The sequence below is a fragment of the Drosophila gunungcola genome (assembly GCF_025200985.1).
Source record: "Drosophila gunungcola strain Sukarami chromosome 2R unlocalized genomic scaffold, Dgunungcola_SK_2 000006F, whole genome shotgun sequence".
Classification (NCBI taxonomy): Eukaryota; Metazoa; Arthropoda; class Insecta; order Diptera; family Drosophilidae; genus Drosophila; species Drosophila gunungcola.
In genome coordinates this window covers 1,610,468-1,628,514 of record NW_026453168.1, presented here as the reverse complement: position 1 = coordinate 1,628,514, position 18,047 = coordinate 1,610,468, and the positions used below count along the sequence as shown (strand labels likewise).

The 18,047-nt window shown below is 46.9% G+C and overlaps 8 protein-coding genes across 9 annotated transcripts; 5 read left to right on the top strand and 3 right to left on the bottom strand.

Moving 5' to 3' along the window:
* The first annotated feature begins 189 nt into the window (after window positions 1-189).
* LOC128255134 (uncharacterized) lies at window positions 190-1,227 on the top strand. The gene is made up of 3 exons (XM_052984665.1): window positions 190-414; window positions 475-760; window positions 832-1,227. Exons 1-3 carry the CDS (start codon window positions 335-337, stop codon window positions 940-942), a joined length of 477 nt encoding a protein of 158 aa, XP_052840625.1. The 5' UTR covers window positions 190-334; the 3' UTR covers window positions 943-1,227.
* A 76-nt stretch (window positions 1,228-1,303) lies between these two features.
* LOC128255135 (ATPase inhibitor A, mitochondrial) lies at window positions 1,304-1,992 on the top strand. The gene is made up of 3 exons (XM_052984666.1): window positions 1,304-1,481; window positions 1,558-1,696; window positions 1,753-1,992. The coding sequence occupies exons 1-3, from the start codon at window positions 1,432-1,434 to the stop codon at window positions 1,819-1,821; spliced, it is 258 nt and encodes an 85-aa protein (XP_052840626.1). The 5' UTR covers window positions 1,304-1,431; the 3' UTR covers window positions 1,822-1,992.
* A 138-nt stretch (window positions 1,993-2,130) lies between these two features.
* Window positions 2,131-3,145, top strand: LOC128255133 (5-formyltetrahydrofolate cyclo-ligase). The gene is made up of 3 exons (XM_052984664.1): window positions 2,131-2,488; window positions 2,546-2,801; window positions 2,865-3,145. The coding sequence occupies exons 1-3, from the start codon at window positions 2,294-2,296 to the stop codon at window positions 3,017-3,019; spliced, it is 606 nt and encodes a 201-aa protein (XP_052840624.1). The 5' UTR covers window positions 2,131-2,293; the 3' UTR covers window positions 3,020-3,145.
* LOC128255131 (protein virilizer) lies at window positions 3,067-9,296 on the bottom strand. The gene is given in 9 exon segments (XM_052984662.1): window positions 3,067-3,429; window positions 3,495-4,556; window positions 4,627-5,323; window positions 5,388-6,546; window positions 6,548-6,655; window positions 6,657-7,609; window positions 7,612-8,285; window positions 8,349-9,028; window positions 9,090-9,296. Coding segments are annotated over 9 exon segments (5,574 nt in total). The 5' UTR covers window positions 9,156-9,296; the 3' UTR covers window positions 3,067-3,254.
* An 859-nt stretch (window positions 9,297-10,155) lies between these two features.
* On the top strand, window positions 10,156-11,427 carry LOC128255121 (kallikrein-6-like). Its single transcript, XM_052984634.1, has 5 exons — window positions 10,156-10,387; window positions 10,531-10,573; window positions 10,631-10,788; window positions 10,844-11,264; window positions 11,379-11,427. Exons 1-5 carry the CDS (start codon window positions 10,171-10,173, stop codon window positions 11,410-11,412), a joined length of 873 nt encoding a protein of 290 aa, XP_052840594.1. The 5' UTR covers window positions 10,156-10,170; the 3' UTR covers window positions 11,413-11,427.
* A 52-nt stretch (window positions 11,428-11,479) lies between these two features.
* On the top strand, window positions 11,480-17,143 carry LOC128255122 (ATPase inhibitor A, mitochondrial). 2 transcript variants are annotated; one of them, XM_052984635.1, is made up of 4 exons: window positions 11,480-11,563; window positions 11,822-11,896; window positions 12,187-12,331; window positions 16,832-17,143. In XM_052984635.1, the coding sequence occupies exons 2-4, from the start codon at window positions 11,847-11,849 to the stop codon at window positions 16,958-16,960; spliced, it is 324 nt and encodes a 107-aa protein (XP_052840595.1). In that variant the 5' UTR covers window positions 11,480-11,563; window positions 11,822-11,846; the 3' UTR covers window positions 16,961-17,143. The 2 variants fall into 2 exon arrangements, with proteins under 2 accessions (XP_052840595.1, XP_052840596.1); XM_052984636.1 differs by having other exon boundaries at window positions 11,491-11,613.
* LOC128255120 (protein yellow) lies at window positions 12,357-13,834 on the bottom strand. The gene is made up of 2 exons (XM_052984632.1): window positions 13,487-13,834; window positions 12,357-13,433 (listed from the first exon to the last, which is right to left on the bottom strand). Exons 1-2 carry the CDS (start codon window positions 13,680-13,682, stop codon window positions 12,391-12,393), a joined length of 1,239 nt encoding a protein of 412 aa, XP_052840592.1. The 5' UTR covers window positions 13,683-13,834; the 3' UTR covers window positions 12,357-12,390.
* Window positions 14,678-16,416, bottom strand: LOC128255119 (protein yellow). Its single transcript, XM_052984631.1, is given in 5 exon segments — window positions 14,678-14,786; window positions 14,788-14,847; window positions 14,905-15,654; window positions 15,717-16,046; window positions 16,048-16,416. Coding segments are annotated over 5 exon segments (1,293 nt in total). The 5' UTR covers window positions 16,129-16,416; the 3' UTR covers window positions 14,678-14,714.
* Window positions 17,144-18,047: the final 904 nt, after the last annotated feature.

The following is an 18,047-nucleotide window of genomic DNA, read 5'->3' as shown; positions in this document are numbered from 1 at the left end:
TATAATAAAAAAAGCTTTGGTTCTCAGTAGTAAGTACTTGTTTATGTCAAATAATTCTAAGAAAATACAATTTAAAAAATAATATTGTCATTCTAGACAAACGGATGGTAAGTGCTTACAGTTTATACTCAAACTTAAGTTAGCTTCGTAAAAATAAATCAAAAAACATTTTGTTAAATCAATACAGTCAGGACTAAGACATCAACGTAAAAAACGAAATAATATTGAGAGCAACAGCTGTGAGGTCTTTTTGAGGCAGATTAGTCTAGTAGTCTCAGCCTTTGATTTCATATAATTTTCTCTACTCCTTTTTAAAAATCCTTAACCTTATAGTATGTATTCCTTACTTTCGTGTACAAAAATGTTTTGTGCAGGGTTAATGCATCGTAGAGTGAGCCTGGGTCTTTCGCAAACGTGAGTAGCATCTTCCAACCTTCCACGTCCTTGCTAACTCCTAAGCTGACATCCGCCAAGGCTCGGTTTGATCCCCAAGAAACTTTATTCTGAGGAGAAGAAACCCCCAAATGTTTTTCTCTGGGGCGGTGGGCTCGGCAAGCTGCAAGGCGGTCTAAAAGAGGAGGAGTATTTCATTTCGCTTACCCAGGAACTCATTGGCAAGATGCGGGACAAGAAGGACTTCGTGGACTACATTCCCAATTGGGATGAGTTTCAGAAGACCCTGGACCACACCTCACTGGGCAGCTCATCCTTCATGACCAAGCACAAGAATGTGCTCGAGGAAGCTTTTTTCCTAAATGAGGTGAGAAATATCGATGTATTCTCTAGATTTTGTTAAAAAAAATTCTTATAAATTATATATTTATTTCCCAGACCGCAGATGACATTAAAGTATTACACGATCGTGCCCAAGAAAACCCAGAAGTCGGTGATAACACTGCCATCATATTGGAACTGAAATCAGATCCGCAAGACACTAAATAGTTAATTTTTTCTGTTAATTACTTAAATCGTTACTTTAGAGGCGCATCAGGGGGGATCCTTTTCCAAATGGCAAACTGCACAATAAAATTGTTAGTTTCAAGTTAAAACAGTATTAAAAATACTTTTTCAAAAAATTAAATTAACAAATACAAATGAACATAGTTTGTTAGTTTTGCCGCTAGTTGGCAGCCGTGATTTCAGGGCCGTAGAAATTAAATCGGCATTTTATTTGTAGTGTAATTTTTTTAAAATGCAATTTAAATATATGTATAAGCGCTTTATTAAGGTATTTTTTTTATTTTACGACAGATAATAACATCTTTTGTTTTTTCTATTTCTAAATCATTGCGACCCCACTGAGTATTTTTAGCTACGCTCTTGTCGGATTCTCAGCAGTTTGTTTTCACAAGTCGGCGAAATCAGTGCGACAAATCACCCCTTATATATAGCTTAACTATACTATATAAATCGGTTCTATAAAAGACAAACATGTTTACAGTGCGCCGTCTCAGTCAGCGTTTGTATCCGAAGCAAATTTGGTAAGTTTCACAAACTGGAGCAAAATTGCATAAGAATTCTAGAACTACATATGCTATTTTCAACACTGCATTGCAGGCACTTGAAAATGTCACAGGTCGGTGAACTTGGAAGTGGGGCAGGGAAGGGAGGTGGTGGTGGTGGAGCCATCCGCGAGGCTGGAGGTTCTTTTGGCAAGATGGAGGCTGCTCGCGAGGAGGAGTTCTTCTACAAGCAGGTGGGTTCTATAAGGTTCTTAAAAAGTTTCAGATCTTTATTGCACTTATTCCGTAGCAAAAGGAGCAGCTGAAGAATCTGAAGACCAAGACGGAACCCAAGGCTCCCGAGGCACCCAAGAAGTGAATAACCAAACGAGTTTAAAAATATTATAATATTTATGATATAAATTATCACATGATTATATTGTCTGAAATGTATGTATTTACTGAAAACGTTACTACAAATATACTTTATGCATTAAGTGGATTAAATAACATAACCTTTAAATTAAAAGAATTTTTTAAACTGCTATAAGTATAGCATTTTGTGTATTTAGGTAAAATTATAAATTGATTGTAAACAAACATAATTTTTAAAAATGAACCAAATATTTGGTTGAGATACAAACTCGAAAAAACATAAACTAGTTATTGATTTAAAACATAACTCCCATCTCTGATCAGCTGATCGGTTTTCTGGTTATGCATTGGAAATCTTACCTTCTTAGTGCAGACTGTTCCCCCACCATTTGTTTACGAACACAGCAAAGAGGAACCACCGACTGATAACAGTTGGGCAGTGTAACTGATAAGAGAGCCGGAGACGAGACCTACAGATGCCCGGGCTAGAAAGCCAGATGGAAACAGTTCTCACCGGTTCGCCCGAGTGTGCAGTGCAAGTTCCAGCATCAGGAATGGCGGCTACTATCCAAAACACCCTCAAAGTAGCGCTGAGGAAGCGCATGAAGGATGCCCTCAAAAACCTAGACACGGAGGCCATTGCCCGGCAATCTCGAGCAGTCACGGCCAAGGTAAGGTTAAACAAGGGCTAAGGGTTATCACTAATCCGTTCCTTCCATTTGCATCAGGTGCTGCAAAGCGAGTTTTTTCGGCAGGCAACGCGGGTGAGCATCTACCTGAGCACCACCTCGGAACTGGACACCACGGCGCTGCTCTGCGAGATGTTCCGGCTGGAGAAGATGGTCTTCGTGCCCACCTACGAGGGCACCAAGATGAAGATGGTCCGATTGCGGGGCATGGACGAGTACGAGAACCTTCCACTGACCAAGTGGAACATCAAGCAGCCGGACTTCAAGGAGGCTCGTGAAGATGCCATGACCAATGGTGGGTTTATAAAGATTTCCTCAGAACTCCTCCCTTTGCTGAACAGAGATTTCGTTACTGCAGGACACGGCATCGACCTCTTCATTGTGCCCGGGGTGGCTTTCACCCGCACTGGAGCTCGCTTGGGCCATGGCATGGGCTACTACGACAAGTTCCTGAAGCAGCACGCGGACAAGTATTCCGCACAAGAAGATCTCCCTGATGGCACTGGCCCTTAACGAGCAGATCATCAGCAACGAGGAGCTTCCTATGGAGACGCACGACGTCCGTTTGCACAGTGTAATTACAGAAAATTAACTCTAAGCTTATATACAAATTGGGACATACAGTGAGCTAATACAACATCTGATGTTTTTTGAGTAATGGAGTTAAACTGCTTAACTAAGAACCAAGTGGTTTGTATATCTATGGAAACTGAAATTGGCGGCCAGTCTGTTGAGCGAAACTTTCCTCCTACCTCAAGTAGGATGGTCTGGATCGCAGGCCACGCCCACGCGATCTTCCACTGTAGTGGGGCGAGGAATAGTGAGAGTCGCTGCTATTGAAATGCGAGTCCGAGCCCGACCGATAGGATCCGGCGGACTCTGCCCAGCTAGAGGGCGAACCAATGCGCATCAGCTTCTTTTGCCTGTTAAAAAGAAAGAAATTTTGTTTTGGAATCAGTCGTTAAATAGATACAACAACGCAACCTACCTAAAAGCAGCTGCTGCCGAAATACGGGATCCCCGATTGCGTCCCACTCTGGAGCCCCTTAGCATGGAGGGAATCTTGTTGTAGCCTGTGGGTCCTGTAGGCTGTGCGCCACAAGTTTCCAGTGCTAGAAAGTCATCGACGTGTAGGGAGGGCGGTCTTGAAGTGTTGGGTGGACGCGAGCGGAAGAGATCGCCCCTGGAAGGTGGAGGACGAGCGAAACCACGACCCCTCACCGACGAGACGAACATCTTCTTCTCTGGACGCCCAGTGGCTGGCTCCACTTCCACCCGCCGGGTGCGGAAGCACGGTGCCGTTGGCGTCATTTCACGATTTGATTGCGGTGAGCCGGATAAGTTCATTACCCTCTTGCTGTCCCCAGCCACATTTAAGTCCGGATTGAGACACACGTTTGCCAAATCGGTGAGATCGCAGGCAATACGCTCGTAGATGGGCTCGTTCATGTCCTCAATCAGTTCGATGGGCAGCGGTTCCAGCCAGTAGCGAGCCGTGAGCTGGGCATTTTCGGCCGTGGCACAGAATCTGGTAAAGATCGGCCGCGCCTCGTATTGTGTGACTATGCCCTCGGCCTGTGGCAGATATGGTTCCACGGTCAGGGATCCACTGCAGCTGGTGGCTGAGAGATTGGCCTCTCCCTCACCCTCAGTCGGCGTTTCAGTGCTGGTTCCTGCCATGATCTCCTGCTTGGAGGCCTGTAGCAGAATAAGTTGCTTGAGGTCGCTCAGCGCCGCCTCGTTGGCCACCGCCTTATACTTCTCCATGACGGTGAGAATGCGACTTAGCACCGGCGGCTTGGCCAGCTCAATGTCCTGGAACTCCACCAGCTGGGCCAGCTCCGCGGCCCCCAGTTTAAGGGTGCGATGCGGCATGGCCGACATAGTGGGCGGCGGTTCGATTTGGGTTAGAGAACGCAGGAGCAGGATTAGAGACTCGATGTTGGCGTTGTACTCCACCGTCTCGTTGTGCAGGATTACGCGCTCCATCCACGCCTGGAACTCGGTGATCTTCTGCTTGAGCAACTGCGCCAGGTGGTAGAAGGTGAAGCTGCCGGATAAGATTAAATTATTTTCTCATTCCTTAAATCTTTAAAAATCCCCTCGAAGTCTAAACTTACTCATGCTCTGTTAGAATGACCAGATTGCGCACCGCCAGAATGGATATGCCGTGGGTGACCTCCACACTGGTTAAGTTACTGAAGACAGCATCGATAATCCGGGGAATCAGTTCCTTGGGAGGCAGAGCCGCAGAAAGATTGAGCGCTGGCGAGGCCGTAGACTTGTGCGAGATGAGCGAGATTCCGGAGTCAAGGAAACTGTCCAAAATGCGATGCACAGCCTCCTGGCAGTTGGACACCACGTCGTTGAATTCATTCAGTGCTAGTAGCGACTGGAAAAGTTCCCAGAACTTGCCCGACAGTATGGACAACATGGAACTCTTCAAGGGTGCAAAGGCGCACAAGCGCGTGGAGAAACGGAGCAGTCGTTCCAAGTTGGTGGTGGGAATACAGTTGGAGGTCTGATACTCATTGCACAGCAGTTCCGTGATGGTCTTGGCGATCAGCAGCGTCATGTTGGGCGCCAGATCCGACAGTTGCATGCAGACGCGCTGCAGCAACTCCGAAAGCTGAGGGAAACTGGACGGAGCCAGTGCCTCCACCAGTTTGGCAATTTGTCCGCTCTGGGGATGCAGGTGGGCTGACCACAATTTCCGCTCGGTGATGAGCCGCTGCTTGTGCTGCTGCTGTAGTTGGTCGCAAAGTGGCTGGGGCATCGGCAGAGGGAGCGGTAGGAGCTCCGCGAGAAGCTTGAGTCCTGTTTAAAGGGTTCATGAAATTATACGGGGTGAAGGGAATTCTAGTATCAGAGATGAGCTTACCTGGAATAAAGTGTGCTGGCCCATCGACATTTTTTAGCACCTCCCTGATCATCAGCGTCCAGAGGGACTTGTGCAGCGACTCCTCGTCCTGTTCATTGGGCTGAGTATAAGCGAGCAGTGTCTGGACCACCTCCATCTTGCACTGCTCCACCTCGAGACCCGCCTGACAGCGCGTGGGATAGTAGTAGAGCAGGTAGTACACCTTCACCAGGTGGTCGATGGCAGTGAGGTCCTTGTAGGTGCCATCTCTGCACAGGATCGCGTAGGAGAGCAGCTCGCGGAGGATCTGGAGTGTGGGCAGCATTATCTGACAGCAGTGCACTCCTTGGATGGTCATCAGGGCGGGAGCGTGGGCACCCGGCTGCTCGAAGTAGGCACACAATCGCTCCATGATCTGAATGCAAAGCTGGACACCATCCGCCGCATACAACTGCAGGGCCACGAAGCGATGTTTCAGCTCCTCGGTCACGGGGGGAGCTTTTTGACCGGCAACCGGCTTACTGATCGAAAGGTAACGCAAAATTCGCAGGGCCATAATCAAGTCTCCCGGGAACGTGGTCAAGTAGTCCAAAGAGCGGCCTATCACCTCCACCAGCGGCATGATGTCATCATAAACAAACACGTTAATGGCCTCGAGGGGTTTCATGTACACGTACATCTCCTGCAACACCGCCGACACCGATGGCTCAAAGGTCTCGTGGTTCTTGGCCAGCTCCAGGATCACTCCACCATGCTCGATTAGGTAGTCCAACTGCTCGCAATAGCGGACACAGGCGTCCACCATATCGACGGCATAACTCAGCACCGGGCTCTTGTACTTTGTGCCCGGGGAACTGAGCTGGCGTTGCGTCTGCAGGCGCTGCTCCTTCTTGATCAGATCCATGAAGATCTTGAGGTTGTTATTCAGGCCCAGCACCTCCACGGTGTGCTGGCGTCCAGCGGGGTCGCAGGTCTGCGAGTAAATGGCATGCATATGCGTGGCCAACTTGACGGCATCGTATTCGGGAGCAGCGGCTGCATAGACAATGGCGTCCAGGTGGTAACGTGTCTGCACCTTGTACGACGTTTCGATGCCCAGTCTGGCAAGGCGTGGCAGCACTGGCCGAAGGATTGGCCTGGGTCGCATTTGCGGAACAGGTGCGGCGGCTGGAACCGAACCGTAACGGAACCGAAACAGGAGAAGGCTTTAGCTCCTCCCCTGCAGTCGGTAAACTTGCCTTCTCTCCGCCTGCAAGCACCGGTTCGTCAGTGACGTCCATTGGCTTGTCAGTCGGGTTCTAACTTTTCCGGCTTGGCTTCTTTTTCCTCTGGATTTCTAGGCACCTCATCCAAACCGAGCAGAATAGCAACAATCGTCTGCGTAACAGGAAAGGCGTCATCCACAAAGTAATCAATGCCTACGTGGGACCGGAGCAGGGTGTGCATCAAGTCCAGCATACTCAGATAGGTGGTGGCCGGCAGTTCCTTGCAGTTTCCCAACATTACCAACAACGATTCCGCCAAAGAATGCTGTCCCAAGTAGGACTGCAGGGCGTTTGCGAAGCCGCGTTGCGCCGTGGGATCGGTAACCACTTCGAACTTCTTGGACACAGGCAGAAAGCGTCGCGGTTGCAGGTAGCTCAGCTGGCTGGAAAACAATGCGTCCATCAGCATTTCAAAGGCGAACTCTATTTGCTGACAAAGTATCACAGTCTCCTCCATTTGGTCCAGATTGCCAGGAATCATTATCCTGTCCACGAAGAGCCGTCGGCACAAGATCTGTATACTCTCCAGGCCCTCCCACAAATGCAGTTTCTTAATGATCGCCTGCAGGGCGTACTTTGTCCTCGTCAATTTAGCCTCCTTGATGGACTCTACAATCATTTGGTAGCCATTGTGTTTCGAGGCCATAAAATGCTCGATGCCCATCCTGGTGTCCAGCAGGGCGTAAACCGCTTTGAGAAGCTGCAGCTTAATGGACAGGGCCATGTATGGTTCGTGATACAGCCGGAACACTGCCTCGAATGGGTCAAATTGATGCTCTTTTAGCAAGTGCTGGAAGAGGTCCTCACTGCTGCCCAGCAGCTCTGCCATTCGGGCGCCCAGCTTAATGTGCCGGATCTTAAAAGCGGGCTGGGGCTGCATGCAGGCAGCCTGGAAACTCAGGGCAATCTGAAGCACGTTGGCAGCCTGGCGCAAATGCACTTCATCGTTTCCAAAGAACTGCTGCAGCACAAAGTTCTTCTCTTGAAGTGCTGGGCCAAGTAACCCAATTGGTTGTTCAGTTGCTCGCCCAAGTACACAAATTGCTCCCTTTCGTCCACACTCGCGCCATGCTCCTCGCTGAAAGCAGTTACATTCTCGCAGCGGGTTTGCAGGACCAGCTTCTTGAAGAGCAGCTTTAGGGTTTCCAACTCCTTGCTGAAGTGGGCAGCCATATCCCCTTCATAGACCAACAGTGGTTTCTGCCAGGGCTCGAAAGCATCGATGGCCGGGGGCGCAGCGGCCGCTGCGGCCTCCAGTTCCCGCTCGTACTCTGCAATGGCAGCCGCATCCACTGCATCGTCCTCCTCATCGTCCCCTATTATTTCGTCGTCACTGAGAATGGGCTCGAACTGCTCCTGTGGCGTACATGATCGATCCTCGTCCTCCCGATCTCGCTCACCACGGTGCAGCGACTCCGAGGAGTGTCGATAGTGCGAGGACTGCATCTTGTAGTGGGAGCGCGAGTCGTCGTCTTCGTAGTCCATCGTATCGGGGGAACGTGGTCGCGTGGGTGAGTCAATTGAAGCCGGCGGGGTCCGGGGCCACTTGTGCTCGTCCACATCGGAACGAGATCTCTCCGAGCGCTTGCGACGCGACCGATGGCTGGAGTATTCCGGCGAACGTGACCAATCCCTGGAGCTCTTGTCGCGTGAACTGAATTAAAAGGCCTGTGTGTTTGAGAATCTTTTAAAGGGGGTCTGTTTGATCTCTACTCACCATCTGATGTACTCCCGGTCGTTGCTCTCCGAGTGCGTGTGCGATCTTCTAGGCGGCGGCGGCGGCGAGTGGTCCGTGGAGTGCGTGGAGCGCCTCAGGCGGCGTATCTCGCGCTGCTCCTGCTCCTCTGCGTGCTGGTGGTAGTGCTCCCGCGACAGTCCGTACTCCATGTCCTCCGGGTCGTAGTCGCTGACGTTGCCCTTGTGGGCGACCAGCATTTCGGCCTGCATCGGCTCTTGCCACTCGTCCTTCAGCGCATCCTCCGGCAGGAGCACCTCGCCACTCAGGTTACTAATCTCCGGACCCACAGGCTCGCAGGGCAGCGTCGGGCTGGCAATGGGCTCGGTCACCGAGTTGGTGAAGATGCCGTATATGGCCAGGGTGATGGTGCTGTACCAGCCGCGCAGCACCAATCCGTCCGTTACGATCTTTTCCTGCGAACAGTCCAGGTGGATGCAGTCGTTCTGGTTGTACCGCAGCAGGCCGAGATTCTCGAAGGCCGACGCAGCCGGCATTCCCAGGTCGTTGACGAAGAACTCCAGATCGAACTTGGACGGATTTGTGGCTCCCAGGCGAACGCCGCCGGGAAAGTCCGCCTGCACACGGGCGCCCAGGGGAATGATCCGCACCTGGGTGATGAAGACCGGCTTGGGAAACTGTACCAAATCCAAATTGATGTCCTGTGAAAAACAGAGTACAGATCAGAGACTGCTCCTCGTAGAGGCTTTTGCTGCCACTCACTGTCACTTCCTCGTGCGAGAAGGTGTCGAAAAATAGCAGCTCGGACCCATCGTCGACCTCGGCCATGTTTGCAGTTTTTATTTGTGCTTTAATCAACGGAATCCAGCGTTTTTTATTTATTTTTAAGAAAAATAATCGTCAAATGCGGAGGCAGTGTTACCAGCTTTCGAGCAGTAAAAAATCCCGATATCTTTTGTACAAAACGACACCTGTCAATTTATCGATCTTATTCGTAGTCTTGGCGGCTAAATTTAAAAAACCAAACTATAAAAATTGCAGAGCATATTTTGACTTTAAAATATAAACAACCATCAAAACAAAAAAAAATTAATCTTTTCTATTTTTTAATTTTGAAAACAAAAAATTTTAATTTTTTTAGAATTAGAAAAGGAACGATCGATTAATTGAGCTGAAAATTATCATAGCTTTAAAGTTTTTAAACATATACGCGTATAAACCAAAACTTAGATGTTTTAAAGAATAATACATATTTGTAATAGCTGCAATAATAGCTGTATATAAACTTCGGTTTCGCGAAGTTTATTTTCTTTCTTGTTTTATAAATTAAATACAAGCATAATAAAAAATGTATACAAAATTTAAAAAAATATTGTTTTTTTCTAAATAAAATTTACCAAAAATTGCAAATTTATTACAAAATATCCAAAAAATTAAAACTTTTATAAGTCATAAGAGATAAATACGTTTAAAAAAAAACTTGTCATACAATTATTAATTAAAACTTTATTTATTATAAGTGGCCTAAGCTATAACTATTAAATCATAATTTATTATTATTTAATACTTTGCTTTAAGATGGTAGCTCTGGTATATTGCAATTTGTTCAAAACCATCTGCGTACCCCCTGAATAGGACTGAAAAAGTTTTGTATTAGTAGTTAATTGCTTAAAGGACAAAATAACAATACTATTCGTAATTATATAAAAACGAATCGTCTATATTTCATAATCGGCATGTTGAACTCTTAGGTCGAAGTCTTTATCAAGAAATGGCGAAAAATATTATGTTATAAGTGATTCGCCCAACAGGCTTGGTTCTCATTCAGTACTTTTTCAGTACCATGAAGGTCGTAGCGGGAATCGCGGTTCTAATCTGCCTTTTTATAGAGGCTGAAGAAGGATCGGCTTATCTACTCGAATCGGAATGTGGAACAAAAAAACAAAGCGATATGGGTCCCAAAATTAAAGGAGGTAAAGATGCAGACCCATTTTCGAATCCATGGATGGTTCGGTTGATTGTGGAGAGTCCGATTTGTGGTGGCTCACTCATCACCTGTAGTACGTATTTTTATCTTATTATTGAGTTGTTTTTTAGTTAAGTCAATAAATTCTGTATAAGTGCGAAACAAAATATCAATATCGCAGCTTAATATATTCAACAATATTTTTCATATACAATTCAAATTATTTATTTGTTCCAGGTTTTGTTCTGACGGCGGCGCACTGCGTATTCAACAATACTATGTATCAATGCTTATATTTGGTTTTTTTGCAAAGATATATTATTATTTCTCTTTTTAGGCGAGTTCGCTTGGGCGAATACGACACTATGAATCCCGAGAATTCCTATGAGATCGAAGCCGACTTAAAAGTTGTTCACCAAGGTTACAACTATGATCCAACCACTTACAAATATGACATAGGATTGCTTCGGTTAAAAAGCGCGGTGCAGTTTTCAGGTAATTTAATGGGATGACAAATAAGAACCATCTAAACCAAAAATCTTTTCATAAGATTATGTCAGACCGATTTGCCTTGCCGTCCACGAGCCAATAAGACCCATTATACCATTTATGATCGCTGGTTGGGGACAGAGTGAAAGCGGTCAAAGCAGCAATATTCTACAGACAGCCTATGTACATCTTATCAGTCAGTCAATCTGCAGCCATCACTATACCAGACACGTTGGTCGATCCCAATTATGTGCTTATGATCAGACAAGCGACGCATGTGCTGGGGATTCCGGCGGCCCGTTGAGCGCTGAGCTACAGTACAGGTATAGGAATCAGACTTTCCAGCTCGGTATCGTCAGCTATGGCTCGCAGTACTGTAGCAGCGCAACTGTTTACACAAATGTATTGCACTATATGGACTGGATTTTGGGAGTTCTGAAAGAATATGGCCAGAGGCCAGCAGTTCAAGAAATACGTTATTGGTAAACAAAAAAACAAAAGAAAAGCACAAAACAATTTTATTTAATAAAGCAGCAATAAACTTTTCAATTATTTTCATTTTTAAAACTGTCGTTTCCACTTTCGGTAAAATCGAGTACAAATGGGACCAAAATCGATCCGAACCGGTAAACCTGTTTTCACTATCGATAAGATCGGGTATAAACCTAAGAATAATCAATTTGAACCGGGAAACCTATCGCACATCTCTACCGCGAAGGTATTATTTGACGGTGCGGAAACGGTCACACTCAGCGAGAAACTTTCGTCGCGTAAAAAACAAGTAAGTAAAGTTCAACCGCGCCGCAATATTTCTGCATTAATTGTATATAGGTATTATTTGCCTGTGTAGGGTATATTTTATGCAAACAATAAACAAAGAATGAGCTGAAAATATATGTGCTCTTATTGCGTATTGGCTGATTTAAAAGTTTAATGCACTCGGCAAAACGAAGGAGACCGCTTTACAGTTAACTTCAATCTTGTTGCTCTGTTAGAAAACTTTAATTTTTAACTTTTATCTTCTTTTGTTTTCTTTTAGTTTGTCAACTTAAAAAGAAATCAGAATGTTCGTCGTACGTCGTAGCGCAGCCCGCCTGTACCCCGCTGGAATCCAGTGAGTTTTAAACATGTTTTTTACCCTCATTACCAGTTAATTGGTTTAAAAATAATAAGAGAACTTAATACCTAGCAATAATTAAGTGTTATGTATGCCTCGCACTTCCATTTTCCATTAAATGTACATATGTACGATAAGATAAGCAACTTCGATCCCATCGAAATCGCTTTCACTTTGCGTGCGTGTGTATGTGCATTCTATGCTGACTTTACCTTCACTTAACTGTTGCGTAACTGCACAAAACCGAAATAGAAGATTCTACAAGTTCCGCTTTTCCCGCTCCACAGGCTGGCCAAGATGAGCGGCAGCCAGGTGGGCGACCTTGGCAGTGGCGCCGGCCGAGGGGGCGGTGGTGGCGGAGCCATCCGCGAGGCTGGCGGCGCTTTTGGCAAGCTGGAGGCTGCCCGCGAGGAGGAGTACTTCTACAAGAAGGTGAGTGAACCCAAAGTCCAGCCCATTTCGTCATTCATTAGCTTTATTGAGCAGCCGATTTAGTAGCACGGTCTGCCGCCGAGCAGCTCCTCAACCCCACACTTTTGTATGCGAAAGTTGATCTCCTTGAAATCCAGGCCCGCGCCAAAGGCTTTCTGCAGCCGATTCGACAGGACCCAAAGCTCCTCCTTGCCCTGGTGGTTCCGCACGATCTTTAGGCCGCTGGCGAACTGCAGACGCTGCTCGTCCTCCACCAGCATCACCAGACTCTGATGACTGTACGCAGTGCGGGTGTTCCAGGCCAAAATGCTAGCGGGCTGAACCAGGCCGCAGATCAGGAAGCCGGACTCACTCATGGCCGTGCCCACGCACTGGCTTCCTCGCTTACCCAGCACCTGGAACTGATCCAGAGCGGCGCTCACGTCGTTCAGCCGCCAGTTGCTGCCATTGTTGACCACATCCAGCGGGATGGCCATCTGCCAGTCGCTGGACAGCGAGTGGAAGTACATCATCCGGCGGCCTCCCAATCCGTGGGGTGTGAGAGTGGTCGACACAGTGCCATCCCACAGCTGGAAGCTCTCACCGGCTATGGTGAACGTGCCAAAGTCCGGATGGGGATACGTGAACTTGTTCTCAATCCGCCACGACTTTTGGGCGGCCACGTCGTACACCACAATGCCATGCCCAATGGAGTCCGCCATGTACACGAATCCCACGTCGCAGTTTTGGGAATCCAGTTCCACGGTGGGCGTAACAAAACGACTCACGCCCTCCTTGTACAACCGCTTGGGCATCTTGTACTGATGCACAACCTTCCCGCTCTCCAAGTCAATGGCGTACAGCTGCGGCGGGCAGTGCTGGATGAAGTCGATCTCGCCGCTGTCCAGGATCCACATCCGTCCGCATTCGTCTATCTGGGTTCGGTACACAGAAGTCAAGCCATTGCAATCGGCTCCGTGGGATCTGTGCCACTCGTAGCTGGGATAAGCCTGCAGGAGAGTGCCATTCGGTCGCATTTCGTTTGTTACGTAGGCCAGCGAGTATGGCACACCCTTGGCAAAACGCGGAATGGTCACGAAGATCGAGGGCGTGGCATCGCCATCTAAAATAGAGCATGTTAGGATAGCTTTTGTGAAGGCGAAAAAGAGCTCTCACGCTTGTAGTAAACGTCCACATCAATGGGGATCACGCTGCCCGGATCGTAAAGGCCCTCCTTGATCGCTCGCTCCCTTTCCTGCGGCGATGGGAACTCAAGCTCTAGGTTGTAGGCTCCAAAAACACTTTCCAAGGCCTGGCTGGTTGCCGCCAGCCACAAGACACAGCAGGCTCCAAAGAGAATCAAACGCTGCATGTTGTAATCCTTTCACTTTCGCGCCGACTACTCCACTTAAAGTCCCAGCGGATACTGCGCATGCGCGACGGGCCGCTGGCCCATGTCTTTCCAATCCGGCCAGCAAATCGGCAGGCTAAAGCGGGTCAGCTTTTGTAACTGGTTTAATTGCACACACAAAACTCTGTGCACTGGAATTCTGGTCGAGCCGTGGCCGTTTGTTTACTGGTGGACACCTCGGAAAACAAGTTGCTGGTGTTGGCTAATTATGCACGCCACCCATTTGGTCCGATTGGTCGGTTCATTGTCCCATTAAGTGTTATCAATTATCCCGTCGATACAATATAGTTCGCAATCCAGTTTTTGAACGTTGATGGTAACAAATTGCATGTGTCGTCAAAAGTTAAGGTCAGTTGTTGGCAAAGAATCATGTCTAATCTCTGTCCATTCGGGCTCCTAAGCCTTGTGGTCTTTGTAGACTTGCCCAATCATCTGGCGATAACAGTGACCCTGAACTCTGCCTCAATTTTTATGCCGCAAGAGCTTCGAAAATGAAAATAATGAGCACATACGGTAAAGCTTGGTATTATGTAACAAATCATCAAATCTTTTCGATTTCGAACCTACACAATTGTTTACACTTGAAATCGTACACAAATAGTTTTTTAGCTATTATCGTTTCAAAAAAAATTCTTTATTATGAAAAGCTTAAAATAAACTTCTAAGAGTTTCAAGTTTTTTCCAGAAGAAACTCAAATTTCCAATAAACACACTTCAAGTAAATTAGCGCCTTGGCGTATGTAAACTCATCTTATCGACAGTAATAAAATTTTAGCTGTTCCATAGAATGAGTTTCTGAAATATATAAATATTTACACTTTCATAATCAACCCCTTAGGCTTGGCAGAATGTTCCCATTTATGTACATAATTTACAATTCGAGAAAGGGCGATAATAAAATTCCTTTACCCACTCACGTGGGTTTTCCCACCCAATAAGCTTCACAACCATACAAATATTTACATACATTAGTTTAGTTGGTTAAGTTAATCACTAGTTAAACACCAGACGATTGGAAAGATCGTCGTCGTTTGAAAAGAAAACTCCTCCTTGAACATCATCCAAGCTTGCGTCGCAAAATGCGGAAGTTAACCTCACTGGATTTCACTGTACCGGCGGAGATTTTCTAAAAATGAAGAATATGAGCTTAGTATTAAATTTTATTTCGCTTGATTAGTCCCACCTGAAAGCGATTGGAGAGCATCCAGAGTTCCTCCTGACCATCCGGGGTGCGGACCACCTTCATGCCGCTGACAAACTGCAGCTCACTAGATTTGGCCGGCAAATTGCCGAAACTGCGTGAATTATACGGCGTGTTCACGTTCCAGACAAAAAGCTTGATGGGATTGAAGGTGACGCAGTAGACGTTGTCCCTGCCATCCATAGCGGATGCGGCGCACTCGCTCCTCCGCCTGCCCAGCAGGGTGAACTGCTCCGGCATCGCTTCCGGTCCATTGGCCCAGTTCTCATGCCGATTCAGAGCACTCAGCGGCACGGAATACTCACTGACACTGGCCAACGGGTGGAAGTACAGATTGCGCTTGTCGTTGTTTAGGGCAAACATGCCGTCCATCAGATTGAAGCTCTCGCCGGCAATAGTGTGCTGGCCGTAGTCCGGATCGGGATACATAAAGCGGTTCTCTGCCCGCCACGAGGTCTGCGCCTGGTGATCGTAAACCACCAGGCCATGATAGCTCACATCGGCCACGTAGATCATGGTGCGACTGCAAGAGCCCCTGGGCGGAGGATCCTGCACCAGAACATTGGCCGTGATGAAGAGGGAGCCACTTGGGATGTAGGTGGTGTTCGGGAAGCGGTAGCGGTGCAGCAGGCGATCGGTACTCAGGTCGAACTGCAGCAACTGCGGCGGACAATGCTGGGTGGTGCCGATTACACCCGAATCGATGACCCACATCTGGTTGCATTCGGTTATCTGGAAAAGATTGATTGCCCAGATGATCCTAATCTTAACAATCTTTGATCCATTTAACTTACAGCCACACGGAAGGCGGAGGTAATCAGATCGCAGTTCTCGCCGTTGCCATTGTGCCAGGAGTAGCTGGGATACGGCTGCAGGAGAGGACCATTCCTGGCCTGCGTCTCGGAGACGGTGGCCAGTGTATAGGGTATGCCGGTGACAAACCGTGGAATGGTGGTGAACAGCCTGGTCTTGCCATTGGCCATATACTGCGCCTGGACGTCGATGGGCGTGCCATTCTCCGGCACCAGGTTTCCCGCCGACTGGGCATTCTCCCGATCCTGGGCCGTGGGAAAGCCGTACTCCAGCTGGCGCCACTGCGTCAGTGTTTCCACAGTGCGCACTGGGACGCGATCCTCCAGTCCCGGGGCCGGAACCCTGGGCCAGAGCCAGCGCGAGGGCGATCAACAATATCCGGAGGGGCTCCATTCCGCAGCAGATCCGGATAGGAAGTGTTCTGGTCGAACTAAGGGCAGCTGCTTATCAACCAAGTTGATTTTTGGGGCCTGATAAGTGGAAGAAAGAGCGGCGCTGGCGGAGATCGAAGAGGGCGGCTTTGTCTAGCTGTTGACGGCCGATTAAGAGAGTTAACTTTATTGATATTTGGCCAGATGCGGCCTCAAATGCGCGATAACTTAATACGGTGACCCCGATTTGCCAACACTTTCTTCGTCGTCTCACATCGGAAGCCAACTATCAACTGAAAACAGGCTTTTCTGGGCGGCAGAAGATGAGCAGGCAGAAGAACGGCAGGCTTTGTTGGTATGGTGATGCTGATTCAGGTTCATTGGCAGATGGTTTTCCCCCGGTCTTTTTCGCACACTTACAGTTTTATGCTGCCCGTTTCTTGGTGCGACTGTGGGACGACTGCGTGCTTGGAATTGTTAACCAAATATTTGTCTTTTGGACGTTGACAAAAGCTGGAATTGTTTACGCTCGGGAACGACTTGGGCCAAAGCCACTTATATGACCGACAGCTAATGATGACAGACCATTATTATTATTATTGATGAGACGACCCAAGGGTGGGCGGGTATAGCTAACCCGTAATTAGTTGTTTACGACTCGCTATCTTTAATTGTTTTCGACACCGGCTAATCGAGAATTTCTGTTTAAATTGGCTTTCTTGCAGCAAAGGGAGCAGCTGGATCGTCTCAAGAACGACCAGATTCACCAGGCCGAGTTCCACCACCAGCAGATCAAGGAGCACGAGGAGGCCATTCAGCGCCACAAGGAGTTCCTCGAAAACCTGCACAAGTGAGCGATGAGCCAGCGGGAGAAAGTGACCACACAGATGTGCTAAATCGGGACATTCACTTAACTGCATTTCACTCCCTTTTGTATTTTTTCAAGTGCTCAGCATGTAATACTATCACCAATTACTCAAAAATGTTAAATGTATTCGCAACCGCATCAATAAAGTACCCATATTTTAAAGGCTTAACTTGGACATAAATCTAGCAGCCATAGATGATAGCTCTGAAGCACATCAGCGGCTCGTGCTACAACTGGTTAATTATGTTAATAATATGGTCAGGGGCTTACGATCGGTATAACTTTAAGAGGGGTGAAACAGCTTCATGTATTCCCAAAAAGTCTAATATATTAAAATAAGATTTGCTTTTTTTCAAATTTGTTACTTTTTAGTTTCCCCAATTTTTTATTTGCCGAATTTTTCATCAAATTAAAGAAGCTTATAAAGTTATTTCTTAGAAAAATAATCAAATGATACTTATGGTCATAAAGCTTTTGCTTGGAAATCAATAAGCCCCAAGTACAAACACCACTTAAGCCAACATACACTTTGATAATATCAATAAAGCAAGGTAAATGAGATCTATTATAAAGTTTGTGGTAAACGAGTATGAAGAGTGTTTAGATCGCGCATCTCCACAAAATATAAATTCCCCAAACTCAGCCGATACTAAAAATGCAAATCATTGCTTAATTAGCAAACTTGCCCAGCTTTCATTCAGTTTTTAGCGTGTAAACACATAATTATGTTGTTAAAAAAAAACTGGAATGCATAGACTTTCTAAAAATGAACAGAAATAGAGGAAATTCAAAGGGTTTGACTGGTTTTAGTAATAGAATCAATAACATTTAAATTTAACGGATCTTGGCTGCTACGCTTACTTGCGCCATCTGCTGGAATTGGGCTGCAACAGTGAATAGTCGTCCATGTTGGTGACGGAGGGAACTAGTTAGCTGTATATATATATATACACAAAAAATGTTAAAATTTGGTATAAAATGGTTTATTTTGTAAAAGAAAAACAGTTGAAGATATAAAATGTTCACTCAAAACACTCAAAACCTAATTGATATTTGTTATCTTTCAAGAAACT

Bases quoted from the DNA above. Each gene is read 5' to 3' on its own strand.
- LOC128255121 (XM_052984634.1), top strand. From the start codon at position 10,171: ATGAAGGTCGTAGCGGGAATCGCGGTTCTAATCTGCCTTTTTATAGAG. The intron at 10,789-10,843 runs GTAATTTAATGG...TCTTTTCATAAG, and splicing joins AAGCGCGGTGCAGTTTTCAG to ATTATGTCAGACCGATTTGC. The intron at 11,265-11,378 runs GTAAACAAAAAA...GGTAAAATCGAG, and splicing joins GTTCAAGAAATACGTTATTG to TACAAATGGGACCAAAATCG.
- LOC128255133 (XM_052984664.1), top strand. From the start codon at position 2,294: ATGCCCGGGCTAGAAAGCCAGATGGAAACAGTTCTCACCGGTTCGCCC. The intron at 2,489-2,545 runs GTAAGGTTAAAC...CATTTGCATCAG, and splicing joins CTCGAGCAGTCACGGCCAAG to GTGCTGCAAAGCGAGTTTTT. The intron at 2,802-2,864 runs GTGGGTTTATAA...TCGTTACTGCAG, and splicing joins TGAAGATGCCATGACCAATG to GACACGGCATCGACCTCTTC.
- LOC128255122 (XM_052984635.1), top strand. From the start codon at position 11,847: ATGTTCGTCGTACGTCGTAGCGCAGCCCGCCTGTACCCCGCTGGAATC. The intron at 11,897-12,186 runs GTGAGTTTTAAA...CCCGCTCCACAG, and splicing joins CTGTACCCCGCTGGAATCCA to GCTGGCCAAGATGAGCGGCA. The intron at 12,332-16,831 runs GTGAGTGAACCC...GCTTTCTTGCAG, and splicing joins AGGAGTACTTCTACAAGAAG to CAAAGGGAGCAGCTGGATCG.
- LOC128255120 (XM_052984632.1), bottom strand. From the start codon at position 13,682: ATGCAGCGTTTGATTCTCTTTGGAGCCTGCTGTGTCTTGTGGCTGGCG. The intron at 13,434-13,486 runs GTGAGAGCTCTT...GCTCTATTTTAG, and splicing joins TGTGGACGTTTACTACAAGC to ATGGCGATGCCACGCCCTCG.
- LOC128255134 (XM_052984665.1), top strand. From the start codon at position 335: ATGTATTCCTTACTTTCGTGTACAAAAATGTTTTGTGCAGGGTTAATG. The intron at 415-474 runs GTGAGTAGCATC...ACATCCGCCAAG, and splicing joins AGCCTGGGTCTTTCGCAAAC to GCTCGGTTTGATCCCCAAGA. The intron at 761-831 runs GTGAGAAATATC...TTTATTTCCCAG, and splicing joins AAGCTTTTTTCCTAAATGAG to ACCGCAGATGACATTAAAGT.
- LOC128255135 (XM_052984666.1), top strand. From the start codon at position 1,432: ATGTTTACAGTGCGCCGTCTCAGTCAGCGTTTGTATCCGAAGCAAATT. The intron at 1,482-1,557 runs GTAAGTTTCACA...ACTGCATTGCAG, and splicing joins TTGTATCCGAAGCAAATTTG to GCACTTGAAAATGTCACAGG. The intron at 1,697-1,752 runs GTGGGTTCTATA...CTTATTCCGTAG, and splicing joins AGGAGTTCTTCTACAAGCAG to CAAAAGGAGCAGCTGAAGAA.